Consider the following 21,515-nt stretch of genomic DNA (forward strand, 5'->3'; position numbering starts at 1 on the left):
TTGATTTTTATTGAAATATTGGATCATTTGAACATTTATTGAAATGAAACCATGTGAGAAGTTTAGAGGGAAAAATCACTATTTGGTGGAGCTGTTAACAACTTATAGACATCTGAAATGTGACCCCGACTACAAACTGCTTTTTGTTAGACGTCAAAAGCCAAAACAGTTGGAAACAAAGTCGTCAAATAAATGTAGTGGAGTAGAAAGTACAATATTTCCCTCTGAAATGTAGTGGAGTGGAAGTATAAAGTAGCATAAAATGGAAATACTCAAGTACAAGTACCTCAAAATTGTGCTTAAGTACAGTACTTGAGTAAATGTACTTAGTTACTTTCCACCACTGCATTATCAAGGCCTAGAAAGAAAGGTGCCATCTGGGCGACGGCTTGAGAAACCTTTATGATATATATACAGTATATGTACACACTTCCTTCTTTGGAAATCATATGATCATATTAAAAGGAAACAGTTCTTGAAATATTTGGATATAGGGATCTTTATTTAGTCTGCACAAAACAAATACATTTTCATCTTTGTAAAATATAATCACAAAATATTGCACTTTTTAACATCATTAATTAACTCTTCTATCTGGTTCAACTGGCAGTCGGTGGCAGTGAGAAGAGAAAGGCACTTGGAAAACTTCCCGAGTATCTCACATCTTTTTAACTATAGACCAATGTCACACTGCACTAGGTCCCAAGACTATTTAGTCCTCAAAAATCATCATTTTAGTACTGAGATTGGGAAACTGGCTTTTAAATACTATGTTCCAGAACAATCTGCAGAAGCTTGTAAAATTAGACAAGATAATCCATTTTAATCAATTTAAATCCCTTCTGACTGATATACAGCAGCGTGAATGCAGGTGTTTTTGAATTGATGTCCCTTATGTTGATGTCTTTGGCCTGTTTGTTTGTTGTATAATCTGTAGATACTGTTATTTTTGTGAGCTTTTGTTGTTTTATATGTATTTTTATTGTTTCTATTGCTTTTATTTATGATTTGTTGTTAATTTATACTGTAACTTTCATGTGCTTTTAGTACTGTAATCAGGGAATCCTTGTAAAATAGTTTTGGAAGGAGGTTATTAAAATCATCCGAGACATTGTGTTTGTATTTCCTTTATAGCCTCCAAAAGTAAGCAAAAGTAAAGTCTTAGTATGAAGACATGTGAATATTACAAACAATTTATAGATTTGAAGTAGAAAAAAGTAACAAACTGAACATTGGTGTCTGGGTTAAAAATCTGGTACATCGTATAGATAAATAAAATGAAATTAAATACTTTGAGAGTTAAACTGATTGTTTATGAGGAAATCTGGAAAGTGTTTAACCATTATTTAACATTAGATCATGTTGGGGATCTTCTAAATGAACAAATGCTTACATATACATGTAATAATACACCTTACATGAGGTGAAACACAGTCTTTTTCATTTATTAGTTTCAGGTACATCTATTTATTTATTTACATTTATTTTTGTTTCTCTGATGGAAATTGTTGACTATTGTCTTTCACCCTTTTTCTCTTTTAACATTCTTGACATTTAAAAAGGAGGCAAAAGTGGGGAGAAAATAACAGAAATGTGGAGTAAGCAGTTTTCCACATTTAGTCGTTATATATGATGGAAAATTCGTAGATGTTGTTGAAAAAATTGCTAATAAAAATAAATTCATGACACCTTGTAGTCACACTGCTGACATGTTGAGTAAGAAGGGTGAGCTGAGGAACCTGTAACTTCCCAGAAGCCTCCTTCAGTTGATATTTGCTTAGACTGTAAATCAATATGTGAAAATGATTCAATTTGCTTTTAATTCTGCCTTAAACTTTAAATTAAATACATATACACCAGTCTACACATTATTGTGCTCGTGTTAGGTTTTATTCGTGCAGGTTTGTTTACTGGAACAGCAGTTAACTTTCAATTTTACTTTCAAAACCAAAAGTGATTGTTAACCTGATTTGCATATACATACACAGACATTTCCTAGAATAGATCAAGTTCTTTCCATCAGCCTCCCAGTAGTCATAAACATTTTCAAGGCAGGATGTGGCTCTGTCTACAAATATTTTCATGACTGACCTATCAATGGCTGCCTGTAAATTTGGAAGTGACAATGATTATATATTGCATGCATTTAAATGGTTAAGTGGATTGCAAAATGAAAAATAGGACATGGTTAAAAGAACAATTCAAAAATTAGCAGATAATTAGCAATTACTTAATGTTGTAAGGCAGTGTAAAAAGTAAGGTATTTGTTTCTGTTATCTCCTCACATGATCGTGTCACTTGAATGTAATCAAGTATTCAGGATAAGCCTGGGCATCATGGAAGATCACGTACATAGACGGGTTGGCAGGGTTGTCCACAACACTGTCATACTTCTGAACAGAGACGGTGCCCTTGGCTGGTGGTACGATCATGTGTTGTTTTCCAAGCGTGTAATCCCCCGTCAGCACACGACAAAGGTACATGTGCTTCTCCCCTTGTGGATTTGGCTTGGAGTAGGTGTTGCTGGCAGAGTAGCTAGCATTGACAGCAAAGTATGTGCCATTGCCATAACAAGCAGCTGAAAAAGGGATAGTAGCAGTTATTGAGTTGTGAGATATTTGCTATAAATCCCTCATATTACATATTTACAAAGTAAATACTCAGAAACAAATGAGTATGAACAGGAGGAATGATTATGGCAAGAAAAACATGTTTCAATGTTCATTTGGGCTCCTGACTGTTGTTTTAAGACAGACTTCAAAAACTGTGAACCCGTCCTTTAAATGTGGTGTATAAGCAAAACCTCAAGTCACATGGCAATTTTCTGGGTACTGTTGTAGTAAATCATTCCTCATCTCACTCTCCCCTCATCTCCTGTCATCTGTCTACTTACTATCGATTCTCTAATAAGCATCTTAAAAAGCCCCAAAAAATAATCTCACCATTCTTTCCTGCATAACTCCTGTTGAAGCCAAGTTCGTTGATGGTGGTCAAGGTGGTGTAGCAGGTGCCATGGAAGAGACGTTTCTCGTTGTTCTGATGACCGTTTCTCTGCTCCATATCACGCTTCTTGATCTGGATGCTTTTCCATAATATAGGATTCTGGATCCTCTCAATCTAAGAGGAGGTAAAAGCACATTTTTGTGAATGTTTATGTCTTTTACTTTCACTGCTTTTTCTGTAAAATGAAATTTAAATAAATTTGAGTTAAATCATGTGAATTAAGAACTGAAAGGGTTAATCTAGATATTATTTATTATATTTTATGTCAGCGGCTGATGTTTTTTCACTTGTCTGGCTGAGTAGTTGCATAAAATGGAATAGCAGGAGGTCAGTAAGCACCGACTTCCTGCTCTAGTAACTTGAATTCTGTTCTCAAAAAACAACAGTCGATGCATTGTCATAGCTAAAACATTATTCATTACATATAGTGCATGTTAAAGGTAGACTACCTTAGTAACAATTTGCTTGCATGAGGCCTGGAACAGATTCAGTACTTCATTGTACTCTCCTGTTCCAGCCTTGATGGTGACGGCATGACACGTGGTGTTGGCTGGCATGGTATCCCAGTGCTCAGGCACATCTTCATCTAGTGGCATAACAAACAGTTTTGGCATTATTTTTCAGTTTACAAAATCTGTGTTGACAACAAGATCCTAACAATATAGATAGTGCTGAGAATCATTACAAACAAATCATTGTAGTACAAACTCAAATCTGGTTTGAATGTGGTTTATTCTGGTTTCATATTGAAACTTTTACTGGTTACTCGTGCATTATTATCTTTGTTTGACAGGACACAGATGCAGAACTGCAAAAAAATTACAAGTCTCCATTTATCAACGAAATACCTTTTAGTTTGTCAATTCTCTTTATCTGTAGGGTACGTCCCTGGTTATCCGTAGCAGGCCCTTTTGGCATGGTGACAGTGTAGTCTTGACCTTGGACTGTGACTTTTACGCTAGGCTGCTGCTTTTCCAATGCTTGCTCAAGCTGGAAGTTGGTTCTTGAATCAAAACTCTGAAACTGAAACCCCTGCTGCTGGTACTGCCAGTCTGCCACTGTGCCCGCCAGCTCCTCTTTCCTCTGCAGCTCCTCCTCATCTCTCGCCCTCTTCAACATCTTATGGATCTCAGTGCTGGCTTTGAGCACATTCTTGCTGATTCCCTCAATGGTGACTGAGGCTTGGGCCTTCTTGCTTTCAATCCTTATGCTCACACCCATGTTCTTCTGGATGTCAACAATTTGCTGGTAGTCTGCTTTAGAGAAGCTGAGGACGGAGTCCTCTGGGATGTTCATGGTGTTGTACTCTTTGGATATCAGGTCGTCGATCCACTGCTTGGCTGAGTCTACTTTAATCTGTGAGTCACCGCAGATGTGGAAGCAAGCAGCATCCACTTCAAGAGCCTCAAAGACAAAATCTCCTTCATTCTGTGGCTTGTCAGCACTTCCACCAATAAACAATGCTAAAAGAACAAATTCCAAGTTTCACATTAGAATTTTACATTAAAAACTGATTATGAATAAAGGAATATAAACACCATTGGTTTACCTTTACTGTACTTACATTTGATTTTGGAGCCAATGTTTCCCCAGAAGCCTGCTTTACCCTTATTAGGTTCAGTGGCTTCCTTTTGCTGCATACTGTTGTAGAACTCTTGAAGCATGGGTGCCTGGAAAATAACTACCCGGATTTTCTTCAGGGTGCTGGAAGTATTTTGGCTCAACACATCAATCACTGCATCCAACATGGCATCCGCCACCTGCCTTGCCTTTACATTACCTTGACCTAAAATAGATCAGCATAAATTACAGACTTTTGTTACAATCAAGGTGAATCTAATCAAACTAAACTAAATCCAACTAAAAGAAGATTATAAAACCACATGGATGAAGTTGTCTTCAAGAAGATGTCAATGTCATTCTGCTGATAAATCTCACCTGTGCCAATGGCAGGAAAGGACACAGAGGTGTATGAATTTTTCACACACATCTGAAGAGCGTCTTTCACAACCTTGTTGATTTTTACAGGGTCCGTTTGTCCGACCAGGTGGAGGATCTTTTTACACTTGAGGTTACCTGGCTGGGTCATTATGATGCCTGTGTTAGGCTGGGCACCTAAAAGTATAGACAGTGGATTTCAATGTGAGAACCATGAGTGTGTGTGTGTTTTTAGGTCACACTTGTTTTCTGAGCAATTTTATATTATGGTGTGGACTACAGAATTGGCTTAATAATTGACTCTGTGTATCCATCTCATGACCCACAGGTATGGTTACACCTTATCTGTAACAATATACCTGTTTAAGTGTCATAAAAGAATAACAATTTTACCCAGGGTTTGGCATTCTGCTTCAACAGCCTGACCAGCTGCATCCAGAATAGCCTTGGATACTCCTAGAGATGAGAAAGAATAAATACTGTAAATAAAATAAATCAATATTCATGTTGCATTTAGTATTATCCACAACATGTTAATATTTACATATGAGCTAGAAGTAAGCTTGATCTTATGTATGGATACAATTGTAATTGCATGATTAAAAGATTTCAGTTCTGGCTATTATATACCTGACTTAAGAGTGAACCCCTCATTGGAGGAGTTCACAATGACATCAGTGGTCTCCTTGGTTATGTCTCCTGTGACCACCTGTACAGCCACAACTCCCATTTGGGTCTCATGCATTCCTGAGCTTGAGGTGATTTTAGAAAAGGGACCTTGTGGCAGTAGACACAAAACAAGAATTAACAATGAAGTAAAAATAATCAGCATTTTACAGTTACAGCTTAATACTTAGTACTTCATACATTATTTTTACTGCTGCCTAAAATATGTGAACACCAATGATACAGTATATTACCACTTGTGATGTGAATTTATCATTAGCTTGTTGATTTCATCTTTGCAGATTTTATAGCATTACAGCAATACAGCATGACATTGTAATTGCACATTAAAATGTTCCAACAATGTTTCCTACCTGAACTTTGTGGGGAACTGGAGGTCACCGGACCACTCGAGGCATTGGGGAACTTATTTTTAAATTCATCAATAAAAGCCTGAGGACACAAACAAAGAGATGTCTACTACCAAAACACCCACACTAAAGCAAAGCCTCTTGGTTAACAGTGTTGAAGTAGTGAGATATTACTAGTTGATATGTTGATGTGTCACTAATTCCATTTCACTGTTAAATTTCTATTTCACCCCCTAAGCATGAAAGTACTACAAAGCATTTATTCTTTCCGTACCTGGATAGTCTGTGCATCTTTTGGGTAGAGGATAATCATGATCTTCTTCAAGTGCTTAGGTTGTTTCTTACTGCTGAATGCTACGATTTCATCCAACATCAAAGAGGCTGCAAGGTCTTTTGGGAAACCCAGGTTGCCAGTACCGATGGCGGAGAAAGATATGGAGGTCACACCATTCTCCTCTGCCTTGCCCAAGCAGTCCTTGAAAATGCCACTCAGTGCCTGTAAGACATAGCATAAAGGCATTTAATATCTAGGTCCAAGACATTTAAAGTTTACACTGCTGTTGCATGCATTTAATAGCACTTGCTTCTACGGTATAACAAATAGATCTTTGTCCTGTGACCTGAGGCAGAATAGCTCAAAGCAAGCGAGATAATGTTTTATAGGAACTGCTGTGACAGAAAATCGCAGATATTTTCCTTGTGATGTGCTTTCATTTGGTCTGAAAAGATAAGAACTAAAGGACTGAATTAACAAATACCATGTATGACTAAACACTTCACCTTTTCAGCTGTGCCTTGTCCCTTGTCCCAATGTGGTGTAACTGCATGAAACACTTGTTTGCTCTTCAGGTTGCAGCCATCAGTGACGATGACCTCACCGACATTTCCACTGGCATTATTTGCATTTACCAACTGCTGAAGTTTGGGTCCAGCCACACTCAAGATGGCATTTGAAACCGCCCCTTTGTTCAGTGAAAGATCTTCAGAAACTGTATTCACGGTTACCTCCGTCTAAGGACATGTTAATAGGATTTTATCAGTTGCATGTTCTTCATTTTACACAATCTTTTGTAAGATAATAGAACAGTCAAGAATCAGTGCTATACAACTTTAACTAAACAGAATTGGTCAAATCCTATAAGACCACATTTTATAGAGTAAGGATACTTTAAGAGCTAGAGGATATGGTCAATAGTTAATTCTACAAAGTCTAGTAACTGGTAGTCCTGTAGAAATGTTAAATGTTTACACTACTTATTTGCTCTTAGTGAGGAAGGATAAAAAAAATATATAAAATTACCGTGGCATTCTCGATATTTCCTGTCATCAGAGTGATATCCACACCCTCTTTAGTCAGCGCTTGACCCAAGCAGTTTGGGTCAGATCTAGCCTTTTTCACAGGTGGAGGTTTGATGTCTTGGGAATGAGTTTGCTTAGAAGGACTGACACCATGATTTCCAAACTCCTGTCTGACAGCTGCCTCCATAGCCTGAACAGTGCTGTCATCATTATTCACCAAATGTATCCTCTTCAGGGTGTTGTCATCATACTTGTCCTCACAGTGTTCCTTCACTGCTTTGACGATGGTGATGGCACACAACTGGAGAGGAAAGCCCAGATTTCTGCTGATGGCGGGGATGGCCACAGAGATACAGCTATGCTGCTCAGCAAGGTCTAAGCTTCCTTTAACAGCTCTTTTCAATTGTGCCAGAGCCTTCTGGGGTTTGGCTGGATCAAACTTGGGTCCCACTGCATGGATGACTTTTTTGCAGCAAAGTTGACCCCCTGCACCAGTTATGACAGTGTCTCCCGGCTTGAGCTTTCCTTTCAAGTTAATTAGTTTGTCACATTCATCCTGTAACTGCGGGCCGGCAGCCTTGAGAAGTGCTGCGGCAAGACCGCCATTATGTTTCAATTCCTCATTAGAAGCGTTGACAACTGCATGCACTTGGTAACTGCACATATCCGCTTTGCAAACAGCTATTTCTACTCCATCAGATGTCTGAAGCTGGTACACAGGTTTTTGTGCTTGTCTGTGGGCGACGTCATCCTGTCCATCTCCAGTCTCGTCAACCAGCTGGACCAGGCAGCCCGTATCACTCATGAGTGAGTAAACATACATACTTTCTTTGTCCTTGAAGAACTTCTTCACTCCAGGCTTGGAGACTTTTAAACTTTCAAAGTAGACAGAAGAGACTAAGTCTTTGACCGAGGTCTTGCAATCTACAACATTGACTCTCGAACCACTTAGACAGATGGCCTCTTTTCTGTAAGACACCACCACTTTGTCTGCCACTTGCTCCAACCAAGTTGTGTTATGTTTTTTAATGTACTCAACTATGGAGTTGGGCTTGACCACAATCACCTCTTCAACTTGAGCGTTTTGCCTTAAGTAGTCATCAAGTTTACTGCTAATTCTAATGACAATATCCTTGATGCCAGACACCACGACTTGTTGTCCTTTGGTCTGGATTCGAATTTTCCTGCACAACTCACTGTTGGCATTCTCTAATTGACGGATCAAGTGTTGCCACTCTGGCTTCACCAGGACATTACTATCTTCAACATCAATGTATTGAGATATTAGCAGCTTTCCCAAATGATCTGCAGCATCATTCAGATCTCTGTCAGACACAGCAAGGAGCTGGACTCTGTGTGCTTTTATCTCAAATGCTGCATTTATTCTATGTGATGTGAGAAGAGCATTTGTAAGTTCTTCTTCTTGTTCATCCTTCAACATGTCAAGCACAAATTTATCTACCTCTAAATTCTGTCTTTTTAGCGCAACCATTTGTTCAAATACAATGCTTTTTACTGAAAAAATCTCATCCGCCAAGCCAGTTACTATCAAATCTGCGCTCTCTTTTCTAAATGACATTTTGAGTTCTGGGTACACTTGTAGCAGTTTGTCCTGAAGGCCATCTTGACTCAGGATGTGGAAAAGAGACGGTGATACTTTGATCTCTTGGGTTATGGTTGATTTCTTCCTCTGAACCCTTTTGACAATCTCATTTACAACTTCCTTAAGAGTTTGCTCTAGTCTGTTGATATCATCCACAAGGCCAGCCACTGATAAGACACACTTGGCTTTATTAGGCACAATAACCACATCCTTGTTGAGTAGCGCCTGTTTGATCTTCTCCTCAGACTCTTCCCATACATCTGGCTCCAGCTGCAACTTCAGGGACTTGAATTTTGACACAGCTTTTGCAAAGGCTGACTTCACTGTGTCCGTCCACTCTTTGATGATGGCATTGGCATCCTTTTGCTGTAGTAATGCAGGCAAAGGGCTCAGGCGTACAGTAGATTGTTGGAGGTTTAGGCGGCAGAAGTGTTTTGCCAAGTCACTAAGAATGGCCTCTGCTGCTGACTGATTGTCATTTAGGTATCGCCAGACAGCAACATCAATAGGTTCAGATATCGCAGCAGGGAGTTTTAGCGGAGGCTTGTCTTTCCCATAGAGGGCTGTTCCCAGAGATTTATAAAAAGGATAAACTTTGAGCTCTTCCCCTCTGATGTGATGCTTCTTCTTCATGATTTTCTGAACAGCTATGGTAAAAAAAATCATTTTAAGTCAAATATTACATCAACTGTCACATTATCCAAGAATTCATATCAAGTTAATCTGATATTAATTGTACTTGTACAATCACACATTAATATATAATATGTACTGTAAGTGCGCTACCTCTAAGGTCTTTAAAGGTGATGACAGCAGATTGTTCCTCTTCATTAAGAGTGATATTTTCCACATCCCCACCTACATTGTCAAAATACAGGCCGAGGACATCTTCACTGTAATTTCTAATGTTTTCAACGACAACTTGCTGTGTGCCTTCAAGAGGTCGAACTGACAATCCCTTGTTCTTGAACGTCCTGTTTTGGGGGCATCTGGTCACAAAATGAGTGTTTTCTGTGTGAGAGATATAAATGAAGGCAGTTAGGTATTAATCCATTTGTAAAATAATACAAGCAATAAACAGGTTTTTGTGCTTTCCTTAATCATTTTTGTGGAAGCGGATGTACTGTTACAAGGTCAATCTTTGAGATGTGCACACTGTCAGGTGGCAGAAAAAAGACTCGCACAGACCTCTGGTAAGAGGAGTTGAGGACAAGTTGTTGGGGCAATTGCAAAAATGATTAGAGCTGCAACAATCAACTATTCTGATAATCGATTAATGTTTTAGTCCTTTTGTTTTTTGAACAAAAATGCAAAGCTGGTCCCAGCTTCTCAAATGTGAAGATTTGCTGTTTTTCTGTTTTACATAATTGTAAACTGAATATCTTTGTCATTTTGTTGCTTCATAGTCCTGCTGACAGTTTTGCACTATTCCACTAATCAACAATGAGTGGCATCAATGCGCCATGGAACATAGCAGTGTGCCAATAAAGTCAGGGAAGAAGATGACTGCGAGCAAGTAAACATGGATGTAAACAATGAAGGTTTCAAGTTCTTTAAAAAAAACAGAAAAAATAGGCGTTGCAAATGTTTCAAGAGGAAGAAAATGCATTCAACTTGTTTGTTAGCCTACAATAATTCACACAATGCGTTTTTGGTGAGAAACACTGAATGCAAACATAACTGTCTCTGTCAACAAGAAAAATGTTTTAGGGTACCTTTAATGTTCATTGATGATTTAATGAGAAGTATAGGAGTTTGTCTGGTATATATATGCATATTGTATTTGAAGCTGGCTAACAGTAGCAATTTTACAAAAACTACCAGTATTCAGGGTGAGGACATCTTTGTGTAGCTGTGTGAGACAGTGTAGGGATCAGGTTTCTCACAATTCATGATCTAATTTATTAGTGTAGTTCATTTTAGTCTAGACTAGAATTTAATTTGTCATGTTTGCTAGTCCTATCAGTTGTCTCTTAATGTGTGGTGTGTAATAAATGTTATCTCATACAAACATACATCTTCTTTTTGTAGCAAGTTGTAAATGCTGAAAATCACTGGAGATATGCTGGAGATCATACAGGTGACTTTACAAATGTCTGTAAAAGGGCTATTATCACACACACACACACAATAAATGAGTACCTTTTTCACTCTGGAAAGTCACCACAGCTGAGGACATGCCAGGAAGGACTTCCAAAATGAAGTTTTGGGAGGTAGATGGAGAGTCAAGATCCTTCATAACGTTCTCCACCAGCATCTCCAAAAACTCCTGGACCATCCTCTCTGGAATATTTCCTAAAACAGCCGAGTAGGAGCACAGCTCTTCTTCTGCTGTCTCCTCATCTTTGCCTTTTGCCTCGGTCTCACTTTCGGCCGCAGGTGTGTGTTCATCAGCATTCGACTCTTTGTTTACAGCAGCATCCGCTGTTAATATGACATGAAGGTTAAGTAACTGAACACACATTTCTTAATGAAATGAGATGATATAACACTAAAAGACAGTCAGTCGAGAATAAAATCTCTGTATGTGGGAAGTGTTTCCCAGGAATGAGACACTAAAAGATTTCCCACAACTTAAAAAAAATTCTTCCAAAGAGATGTGCAGGTTAGTGCAACATTCATTTTAAAGACCACAGTGACAGTGAATTTATATCAATGCCAGTAAGTTGCTTTTAAATGTCAATATCATATAGTTGTGTATCTTTTTCTAAAAAGATCTGTAGCCGGATCTAAACAAGGCTGCAAAGTTGTCAATGTTACTTAAAGTACCATAACTTAGTTTTTGCATGTCTTTATAGCCCATTTACTACTAGAGGCATGTGTGCACTGAATGGGAGGAGAGAGGCAACTGACTTCCAGCCCTTTTAGATCATCACTGTCACCAAAAATACACTGTTGAGTCAGATACTACTGGACCCTGGTTAACATGCTTTTTTGTTGTGAATGAAACTGAAACCAACTATATTTGTGCTTTTTGTGTGGAATTCTGTGGTTTAGCAGTCAGCTGGCCTAAATGAGTGCTACATATTGCATTTAAAACTAGTATAAAAGTGCAGCAGAATGGTAAGTTTCTCAAAATTGAAGCAACCAGTGAAGCTGTTTAATATCAGATTATAAATCATTAGAAACAACATTTTAATAAGGCCTGAATTTAGTGACCATTTCCTTTAAAAGTTGAATCCTGAATAGCAATACATTTACAAATTTTCTTGAAAAGCCACAACTTGAAGGCAAACAGAAAGCCAACATGCATGAAAAAGAGTATTTCAAGATGGTGGCTTCATGTGTTAAGAAGGAAATAAAAAAATCAGTCTGGCAAACTTCCAGGGATAATAGTGAAGATGTTTTTCCAGTCAAACTGCAAACCAGTGTGCCAACTCCTAACACACCTTGCACCTTGCTGCATTAACCATCACAAATAACTTTCCACCTCTGGGGCAGAATACGACCTTTAAACCTCTTCTCCTGACCAACTGCTTGATGATAACATTTACTAACACTGATGTAATGTGCAACAATGCATGCTTGACTGTCTCTTAAAATACAAAATGCAATACTTATATTAAATACAGGTTTTTGTGTACTATACTAGATACTAATATCAGAAAAATATGCAAGTTTTGGCTTAGTTGGGACACGTTAAAGTGAAATTATAGACTGCTGATTAAGAACAGATCTATGACCTAAGCAATTCTTTTCTGCTTCCAGGTTGGGCCGCAAAGTTGAAATGACCTCAGAAAAGTGTTTGAATAGGCAGATAGCTATATTCCTCAAGATAAAGATAAGAAAAACTTAAAAAAAGCAAGTTCTTTGCTAACCACATACACATGCATCCAGAAAAATTAATTAAGAAATTATTGGTGGACTATAGTGACAGAAAATAAATAAACATACTGACAGAACAGAAATATTTTCTAAACTTTCATCTCTAATATGCATGGAGGAAATGTTGTAAATCAATGTATAAAATAAAAAAAAATGTGTGTGTGAATGTTTGTTTGTTTTGAGACTGTCCAAGAAGCAACCATGACCTTTATTTAAAACAGTGTTAAACAGTACTTACGTGTCTTGTTGAGTTCAACAGATTGAGTTTCCTGTATAGAAGGAAAAAAATAAGATTTTAATCACCTTTGTTTTGGATTACTTTGGCATTTCCTGCAACTAGTTTCGCATGACACAATGCCCTAAATGTCAACACAATGTTTATTGATGAAGAGATCCATGCCTTACACAGAAAAGCTTTCTATTTACTGTAAGTGCCATGTCCTCTTCGTTTGGCCCTCCTTGCAGGGTTTATGACTTGTCTCATGACTGCCAGTGAGCTGTGCTGTTCAGCCACAGCCTGTCTATTCACTTTTACAGCTTGTCTCACTCTGACTAGAACAAAGGTTACAACTGAGGAAGGATCCAACAATTCCCACATGATGAGGAATAGATGAATAATAGTGATGGTAGAAGTACTCAGTATAAGAATCAATACAATAGTGTAGAAATACTCTGTTACAAGTAAAAGTCATGTGATCAAACTTTTACTTAGTGACAAAATATTAAAGTAGCCTACCTAAAGTCAAAGTACTCATTACTCAGGATGCCCCGTTTCAGAATAATGATTATTAGTTTATTAGGTTTATTATTTATTAGGATTATAATCACTTAAATGATGCAGCTGATAAAGGCAGGGCTAATTTTATGATTACCATATACTTTATACTGCTGAGAGTTTGTGAATTCCCCTCTGGGATCATTAAAGCCTTTTCTTTACCTATAATAGTACATCATAATCTATGTGTTGATCATATTTTACAATATTAATCTTAATCCATAAAGTAACTAGTACCTAAAATTATCAAATACAGTAGAGTTAAAAAAAAGCACATTATTTCTCTCTGAATTGTAGGAGTAGAAGTATAAAGTAAGAGATAATATATTCAAGTAAAGTACCTACAATATAAAATGTACTTAAGTACTTGAGGAAGAGTTAATATTAAAGAAATTACAGCAGTGATGACAGGTTTCACTTGCTCTGTTATCAATGTAGGCCTCAAACACTTGCCCTATATAAATGAAACAACATATTGATTGTGATTTCTCGAGAAGAATCCCCTTTGGATGCCTTAAAGATAAACACACTAGAACAAGAGCTCACAACAGCTGTTGACACCTTTAGCTGTGTGTGACACATTTTAAAAACAGCTGTTTGTACCCACTTACCTGCTTTATTTTCTCATCTGTGGGTAAACGAACTGTCATCTTCAACACGCCTTTATCCACACTGATCTGATGCGTCTCTTTCGCCAAAACATTTTGCCGATCTGTGAGGTTTAAAAAAAAAAAGATCTCAGAAACATAAAAGTCGATTAAAGATGAAAGATTTCATCAGACTTTTGTTTGTTTTTCCGTGATAAAGTCGGAGTCATGCGGTCCAAACTTACCCTCCTCTCTGCGGAAGCGCAGCGTCGCTGTCGTGTTGCCGATTTCATAGTCAACCTCACAGTCGCCACCGTTGGATTTCTTACTTTGGAAGTACTTAACTAATTTGTTTTTTAGTTTTGGTATGTTATTTTCTTCGAGCTCGACGAGCAGACCATACGAATATGCGTCGGCCATCGCTGCCGTCCGGACAGCCTCTGCTCCGCTGCTGTTATACTTTCACTTTTGTTTCTTAGGAAATGAAACGCAGAGTCTGTTTTCGACGTCGTTGTTTGGTGTATCCGCGGAGCGCTGATCCAGCTGGGTTCCAGGTAAAGCCAGGAAATACATCTTATCAAAGAAACGTCAACTTTAACTTGTGCAAAACTTAGCTAACATCCCGAGGGGCAGTTTGGAGAGGTCCGCACCCCATCTCGCTCTTTCACTTTCGGCTTTTTCCTCGGTACTTTCCAGTTGAAAGCGGGTGAGTATCCTAATATTTCTGCACAATAACACTGTCTTTAGTCATTTAAATTTAAAGCTAGCGTTGTTTACATGGATATCAGCGTCGAAATACATGTTAAGCTAGTATTATTCAGGATTCGTCACTTAAAAACTAGCAAACAGCCGTTTATTTTACGGTCTCGTGAACATTCGTTGTAACCGTTGAAACAACAAGCGAAATAAAAGAAAAATGGCGGTTTAATTAATCTGTAAGTGCGTTGAAGTGTTTTTACAAGTCAAAATATGGATGTATGAACACTGAAGCAGATACATGTCATTTCTTGTGCCTTTTACACCTTTTCGTGTGCATAAGGAAGCTGTCAAAGTCACGTACACTTAAAGATTTGAGGGCGCAGTGCAAATAGCAAACTCACCAGTGGTGGAAAATAACTCAGAAACGTTACATTTACTCAGGTACTCTACTCAAGTATAATTTTCAGGTACTTTACTTGAGTATTTTTATTTGTAGTTTTTCTTTTGTACTTTTAGCTCTTTGCTCCACTTAAACTCAGCCTCCATCAGCTATAACAATAACAAGCTGCTTGCTTTAGTATTAATAATGTACTTTTTCACTCACGGGACGATTTTACTTTCACTTAAGTAAATTGCGTTGCTAATACTTCTCTACTTTTAGTTTAGTAGAATTTTAAATGCAAGACTTTTAATTGTAATGGAGTATTTTTATACTGTAAAAATAAATATCTATGTACTTCTTCCACCACTGAAACTCACAGCCATCTAAGAAAACGTCATTTTGTAGTTTCCACATTTTACCAAAAATAGTTCAGTATAAAAATTTTATTGTATACTAAATACAAAAGGAGTGTATTAAGCACAAGTACATGTTCTGTTAATGTAGTATTATGGAATAGGAAAGCATCCACCTTATGATTATGACATCAGCAGGTTATTGATAGACTTGTACATTGGATACAGTCTTATATCTCCCTCTACTGGAGTAAAAGGAAAACAGCAGTTATATCTGGTATGATAATATACTGTGGTTCACCTATAGGCTAGTAAAGTTCTTGTTAAATAATTCAATTCCAGTAGAAAGATATTTCTATATATAGCCTATTCCTGGTGCTATAAAGGGCCAACATGGCCACTGTGCTCATCAGAAAGAATTAAGCGGAAAATGTAGGATGTGGAAGGATTGAGGGTGCAGTCTGGTGATATATTAGCTGCTATAGTATGGAATTATTTTGGCTATGAAATGTCAAAGATATTATGTACATCCAAAAACTGTACAGTCACTATTGTTTTATAGGCACTGACAATCACGTCCCTTCTGCCATAACCCTCACAGTCATCCTCACATCAGGTGTATGCATGATGTTTGATGTGTCATATTACTTTAACTAAACACTGGTATCATACTTTACTTACACAAAGTCTTTCCATTTTAGGAACCATGGCCAGCAAGTTAGATTTGCCTCTTCATGGGTCTTCACTTGACATTGTGAAACAATTTGGACCCGGTCTGAGTGATATCATTAAAAGCAAATTTGGATGTATGGCCACCTTTGATGGCGTGAATTTTGAAAGGGATCAGAGCATCTCACAGCAGAAAAGGCCAACTGTTGCCCCAGAGAAGAGGTTAGAAGTAAAATTTCATCGAGGTGTTCGGTTGTCTGTGTGGAAGGCTGATCTCACCGACTTCCAGGCAGATGCTGTTGTGAATGCTGCCAATCGCTTTCTTCAGCATTATGGTGGCCTTGCTCAAGCTCTGTCCACGGCTGGTGGTCCACAAATCCAAAAAGACAGCGAAGACTACATCAAGAAGAACGGTGAATTGCAAACAGGACATGCAACTGTCACTGCTGCTGGGAATCTACCATACCGGAAGATAATTCATGCTGTGGGCCCACAACTATCACCCTCCCCCTCCACGTATGATGTTAGTCGTGCGGAACCGCTGTTGGAGAAGACCATCAGGAGCATTCTTGACAAAGTTAGGGAACACCGCCTGAGCTCTGTTGCCATTCCTGCTATAAGCTCTGGACTGTTCTACTTCCCCCTGCCACTATGTGCAGACGTCATAGTGAAAACTGTGAAAGGCTATTATGAAAACTCTCCCCGTCAAGGACATTTTCCACAAGAGATCTTCCTAGTGAACCACGATGAGCCTTCGGTCAAAGAAATGGAGAGAGCCTGCAATCACATGTACATGTCATACAGCCACGCAGCTGCAAGCAAGAGCAAAGGTGCTGCCGAAACCTCAACACCGACTGTCAAGATTGGGAATGTCCATCTGATACTGAAGAAGGGTAAAATTGAGCAACAGCAGGTAATAAATATGTAATGTTTCTTCAATATTTAGTTTAGTGATTATTTCATTATTTTATAGAATTTGAATGTCTGCGTGTATGAACATTTATTTTCCAGTTAAACAGTATGTTAACAGCTGCTCCATGTCATAAATTTTTGGTATTTTTCATATTTTCAGGGTGTCTTAACATAAGCTATATTCTTGTTCTGATCCTTTTCATTCACCGTCCCTTTTGCGCTCTCTCAGACAGATGTCATTGTCAACACTGCATCATTACACCGAGACTTGAGCGCTGGTCAAATCTCGAAAGCTTTATTGGAGAAAGCTGGTTATGGAATGCAAAATGAGATTAACAATACTCATCAGAGTGGAAATGTCATCACCACATCACCCCACAGGCTGGGGTGTAAACAGGTGTATCACACTTTTTGCCCTGAGAAGGTCGCACATGGTGCTCAGCAGGTACAGTATAAGTTTAAGTACATGTAAGTGAAAGAGGGAAAAATAATATATTATGTCCATATCTCTGATATGATGTAGCACACCCGAAAGCATAGGATGTATACTGTTAAGAAAGTAAATATATGTAGACTGTTACATTTGTACTGTAATAAGAGCTCTTTGTCTGTCCACTCATTCATTCATCACAGATTCTTTTCAACTCAGTATCCGAATGCTTATTGATGGCAGCTTCACGTCAGCACAAGTCAATCGCCTTCCCTGCGATCGGGACTGGAGGCCTCGGGTTCAATAAAAAAGAAGTTGCCCGGATCATGTCCAATGCGGTGACTATCTTCGCTCAGAAGTGCGCACACAGGATGGAAGTTCATTTCGTCATATATCCTTCTGACGACGACACATTCCAGGTTGTATTGCAAAAATGCCATCATTATATCACAATAATGTTATCGGACTGGCTATTTGTGTGTAAAGTGGGTGGCTTAAATAGTGGTGTTAAACTTTTGAATAGCTGTGATTGAAAACCAAAATGCTAAACATCAGAAAAAGTGACGAGTACAAATAGTAGAATAAGTAGATGATTGTGAAATGTTTACTGATGAGTGACTTTAAAGATGAAACTTTGTATGAAGTCGCAGTTATCTTAACCAGATAAGTGCAAGTTACATCTGGTTACATTTATCTGTAAGGTGGAATGTGGTTATGGGTTTTCTCTGGTATGAGACATTACCTCCACTCTGTTGAAAAATGTTGACAGGGTTTGTTCAAGTTGAACTGCCAATGCTCTCCAACTTTAACACTCAAGTAAATGTCATTTATTCTTTGTGATTGTGTGTATATATGTATGTATTAATGACCCTCTCTTCCTAGGCGTTTGAGGAAGAAATGAGATCTCTCCAACACCAATTCAAAGCGTCTGATCCCAGCCTTTCATATGGTAACAACGCAATATTTTAATTACAACATACATAAAGGTGACCTTTACTGCAAGTACTTATGGGAATGATGATGATAGTGAGGGCCTGGTACCATCTGAAGCACTGCAATGCTCATAGTCGTAGTGCAGAACATCCCCCAAAGATTTCCTATCCCAGTGTTTTCCATTAGTTTCATTATGGTATGAAAATCAACTTGCTGAATCTTGAAGTTGATTGTGTTGTGGAACTGATTGCAATGATCCTTTTATCACCATTGATTTATGTCAACGCCATGCCACTGTAGAGTGGTAATGCTGTCTGAAGAAACAGCTGCTGAACAGCAAAGGTTTTGGGTCAAGAAATGACCAAATTTACATTTTTGCCATTTACGTTTTGGTTTTTTTTAACAACACAGCTCATGAATACAATGCTTCTTGACATCTAACTTAAAAATCTCAGATGTTGGAGTTATGTATGAGATGTTATGTAACTACCAACAGTGAGAGTTTTCAAATCACCCTGCTTACAATTGCATGAATACCATTTATGAAGATAGATTAATGGCAACATTTTGATTGTGAGGGTTTATCATTCTAAAACAAGACATCTTTAAGTTGATTTTATTACTCTGCTGAAATGAAATGAAAGCAATGGCTACCTGGAAGAGTGGAAATCAGTCTCATAATATGCTTTTCAAAATGGTCATATAACAGTATGTGATATACATACCTCTGTGGTAAGCACTGTTAATTGCAGGAGTTGCTATAAAAACCTATAAAGCTTATATGGGACAGCTAAATTATCAGCATAGTGGGAATGTATGTGGGCATGTTTGACTTATTGCTTAAATTACTGAAAATAACAGTAATAGTGATCCTGAATTGCAACCCTAATGGTGAACTTAATGATGTCTTCTCCACCAGCATCTGGACATGAAGGTGACTTCCGTGAAAAAAGACCTCCCACCCCAAAGATCAGCCTGACTTGCCCCTCTGATGTGGCCATACGAGAGGCTGAACGATGGCTCAGTAGCCTTCTCTCCAAGCCCTCTGACACCGTCATTATCTCCAACAACTTCATCCAGTACTTTGGCGAGGCAGAGTATCAGCAGCTGTCCCGTCTAAACAAAAGGGGCGTCTCCATTAAGGAGTGTTTTGAGAATAGTCGTGCCACCATAATTGTACACGGGGATTCAGCTGAAGATGTTGTAGTTGCTGGCTTAAAGGTGGAGGCCATGCTCTGCAAGGTCCAGAGGGAGTTTGTCGCAGAGGAAGAGGGTACCCTGCGCCTAATGTCAACTGAGAATGTGTCCTTTGAGAGAAAGACAGTTGACCACAAAAGCCTTGAGTTCTCAGACAGATCATCTGCCTTCAGAAATCTGGGGCTGCGGATTGTGAAGGTACAGTATGTGTAAATGCAACAAATACACTCTTGACCTTGTTGTAGAAAACTAATGCAAAAATATTCAAATTAATTATGCTAACTTGACAGACAAACAGTTTCAAAGCAGACATATTACTTTTCTGAATGGATGTTGTACTAATTTGTTTCAAATACTGGCTGCCAGTTTGCTGCAAGTGTCTTATTTTGAACCACTGCTTGACCAGTGATGATTTTGTTTTTATTTAGATGGAGAAAGTGGAGAACCTCGCACTGAGGATGGTCTTTGACCTCAAGAAAAAACAGCTCGGCTGCTCCACTACTCGAAAAATGCTTCAACGCATACCTCCCCACTTCTGTGAGATGGTCAGCCATATTGGATTCCACGCAGAGTACGCACCACCTCATGGTATGATAACTTTTTTTCATCTGGTAAATGATCATTTTATAGGCTTTTAAAAATTAAAATTAAAGCCTTATAGATGCAGAACATCAAAGTTAGAAAACAGGAGATAATAACAAAATATACACATATAGAAATAATACAATTATTTCTCCTCTGCACACAGACCCAGCATATGGGGAGGGCATCTACTTTGCTGGCACAGCGAAGAAGGCCATGGAAGTGTGGAAGGAAGGAGGAGAAAAAGAAGAGTATCTGTACTTTGTTGAGGCTGAGGTGCTGACCGGAAACTCCACCCGTGGTAAACCAGGTCTTATTCTGCCCCCTCCTAAGACAGGGACAGATCCACAAATACTGTATGACAGTGTGGACGGAGGAGCTGATATCTCTGTCATATTTAGTGGTTATCAAGCGCTGCCCAGCTATATCATCACCTGTAAGAAAATCTAAACAGTGATTTATCCACTGTTTCCTCTGGGTTTATTGTCCTCTGTGTGAGAAAACTAGACAATAGTAAGTTAGATGCTTCTCTTACTTCTCCTCTACTATTAAAAAGAAATGGCTGTTTGCATTACTCATTGGAACCATATAATGGAGTCCAGTGCTACAATATTACAGAGGTACCAGGTGCCAGGTTTTGTTTTTCTTGATGCAACTTTGAAAAGACGTCATTACTTTTATGTTGATTATTTTTTCATGATAAGTTTGTTTCTTTTTGGGTGATCATCATATATTTGACACAACAGCACAAGTATTGCTGGGGATGGCAAAATAATTTCTATATTAATCAAAGATACATCGTTTTAGCAACTGTCATACTATTTACAATGGTAAAAGTGATTTGTTTTAGTGGCACTACATTATACTTAATATACACGTATGCTTATTAGAGCAAGGGATTCTACAAATGTTTATATACTGAAATAAAATTGATTTCATTATGGTTAGAGGAAGAGTAAAATATAATCCATGTAACTAATTCATGTAACTGGTAAAAAGCTTTGTTAGACAGGTAGGGGATGTGCATGACAGCACAACTGATACATGATTGTAACTGATTTTATAACTGTAAATGAAACAATAACTGTCAAATTACAGAGAAAATGGTAACAGTGGGATGGAGCACATGAGGGCAGATAGTGAAAATATGCCTGATGTTGATATAAAAATAAAAAAATTAAGTTTGATCCATTGTTGTTTTTTGGGTTTTTTTTTAACACATGATTAAGTCACAACATCCCTTTAGCATATATATATATATATATATATATATATAAAAAGCAACCATAAC

The 21,515-nt window shown here is 38.1% G+C and overlaps 2 protein-coding genes across 2 annotated transcripts; one reads left to right on the top strand and one right to left on the bottom strand.

Moving 5' to 3' along the window:
• Nucleotides 1-483: 483 nt before the first annotated feature.
• On the bottom strand, nt 484-14,487 carry parp14rs1 (poly(ADP-ribose) polymerase family member 14-related sequence 1). Its single transcript, XM_067603095.1, has 17 exons — nt 14,313-14,487; nt 14,092-14,192; nt 12,944-12,974; nt 11,023-11,304; nt 9,667-9,891; nt 7,279-9,527; nt 6,759-6,989; nt 6,253-6,474; nt 5,982-6,060; nt 5,572-5,718; nt 5,335-5,397; nt 4,942-5,118; nt 4,568-4,789; nt 3,852-4,466; nt 3,453-3,589; nt 2,943-3,117; nt 484-2,578 (listed from the first exon to the last, which is right to left on the bottom strand). Exons 1-17 carry the CDS (start codon nt 14,485-14,487, stop codon nt 2,295-2,297), a joined length of 5,415 nt encoding a protein of 1,804 aa, XP_067459196.1. The 3' UTR covers nt 484-2,294.
• Nucleotides 14,488-14,632: 145 nt separating this feature from the next.
• On the top strand, nt 14,633-21,411 carry parp9 (poly(ADP-ribose) polymerase family member 9). Its single transcript, XM_067603096.1, has 8 exons — nt 14,633-14,773; nt 16,203-17,083; nt 17,312-17,527; nt 17,716-17,931; nt 18,395-18,461; nt 19,365-19,840; nt 20,071-20,230; nt 20,391-21,411. The coding sequence occupies exons 2-8, from the start codon at nt 16,208-16,210 to the stop codon at nt 20,672-20,674; spliced, it is 2,295 nt and encodes a 764-aa protein (XP_067459197.1). The 5' UTR covers nt 14,633-14,773; nt 16,203-16,207; the 3' UTR covers nt 20,675-21,411.
• The last annotated feature ends 104 nt before the right edge of the window (nt 21,412-21,515 follow it).

This window comes from Thunnus thynnus, chromosome 11 (assembly GCF_963924715.1).
Source record: "Thunnus thynnus chromosome 11, fThuThy2.1, whole genome shotgun sequence".
In the NCBI taxonomy this organism is placed as follows: Eukaryota; Metazoa; Chordata; class Actinopteri; order Scombriformes; family Scombridae; genus Thunnus; species Thunnus thynnus.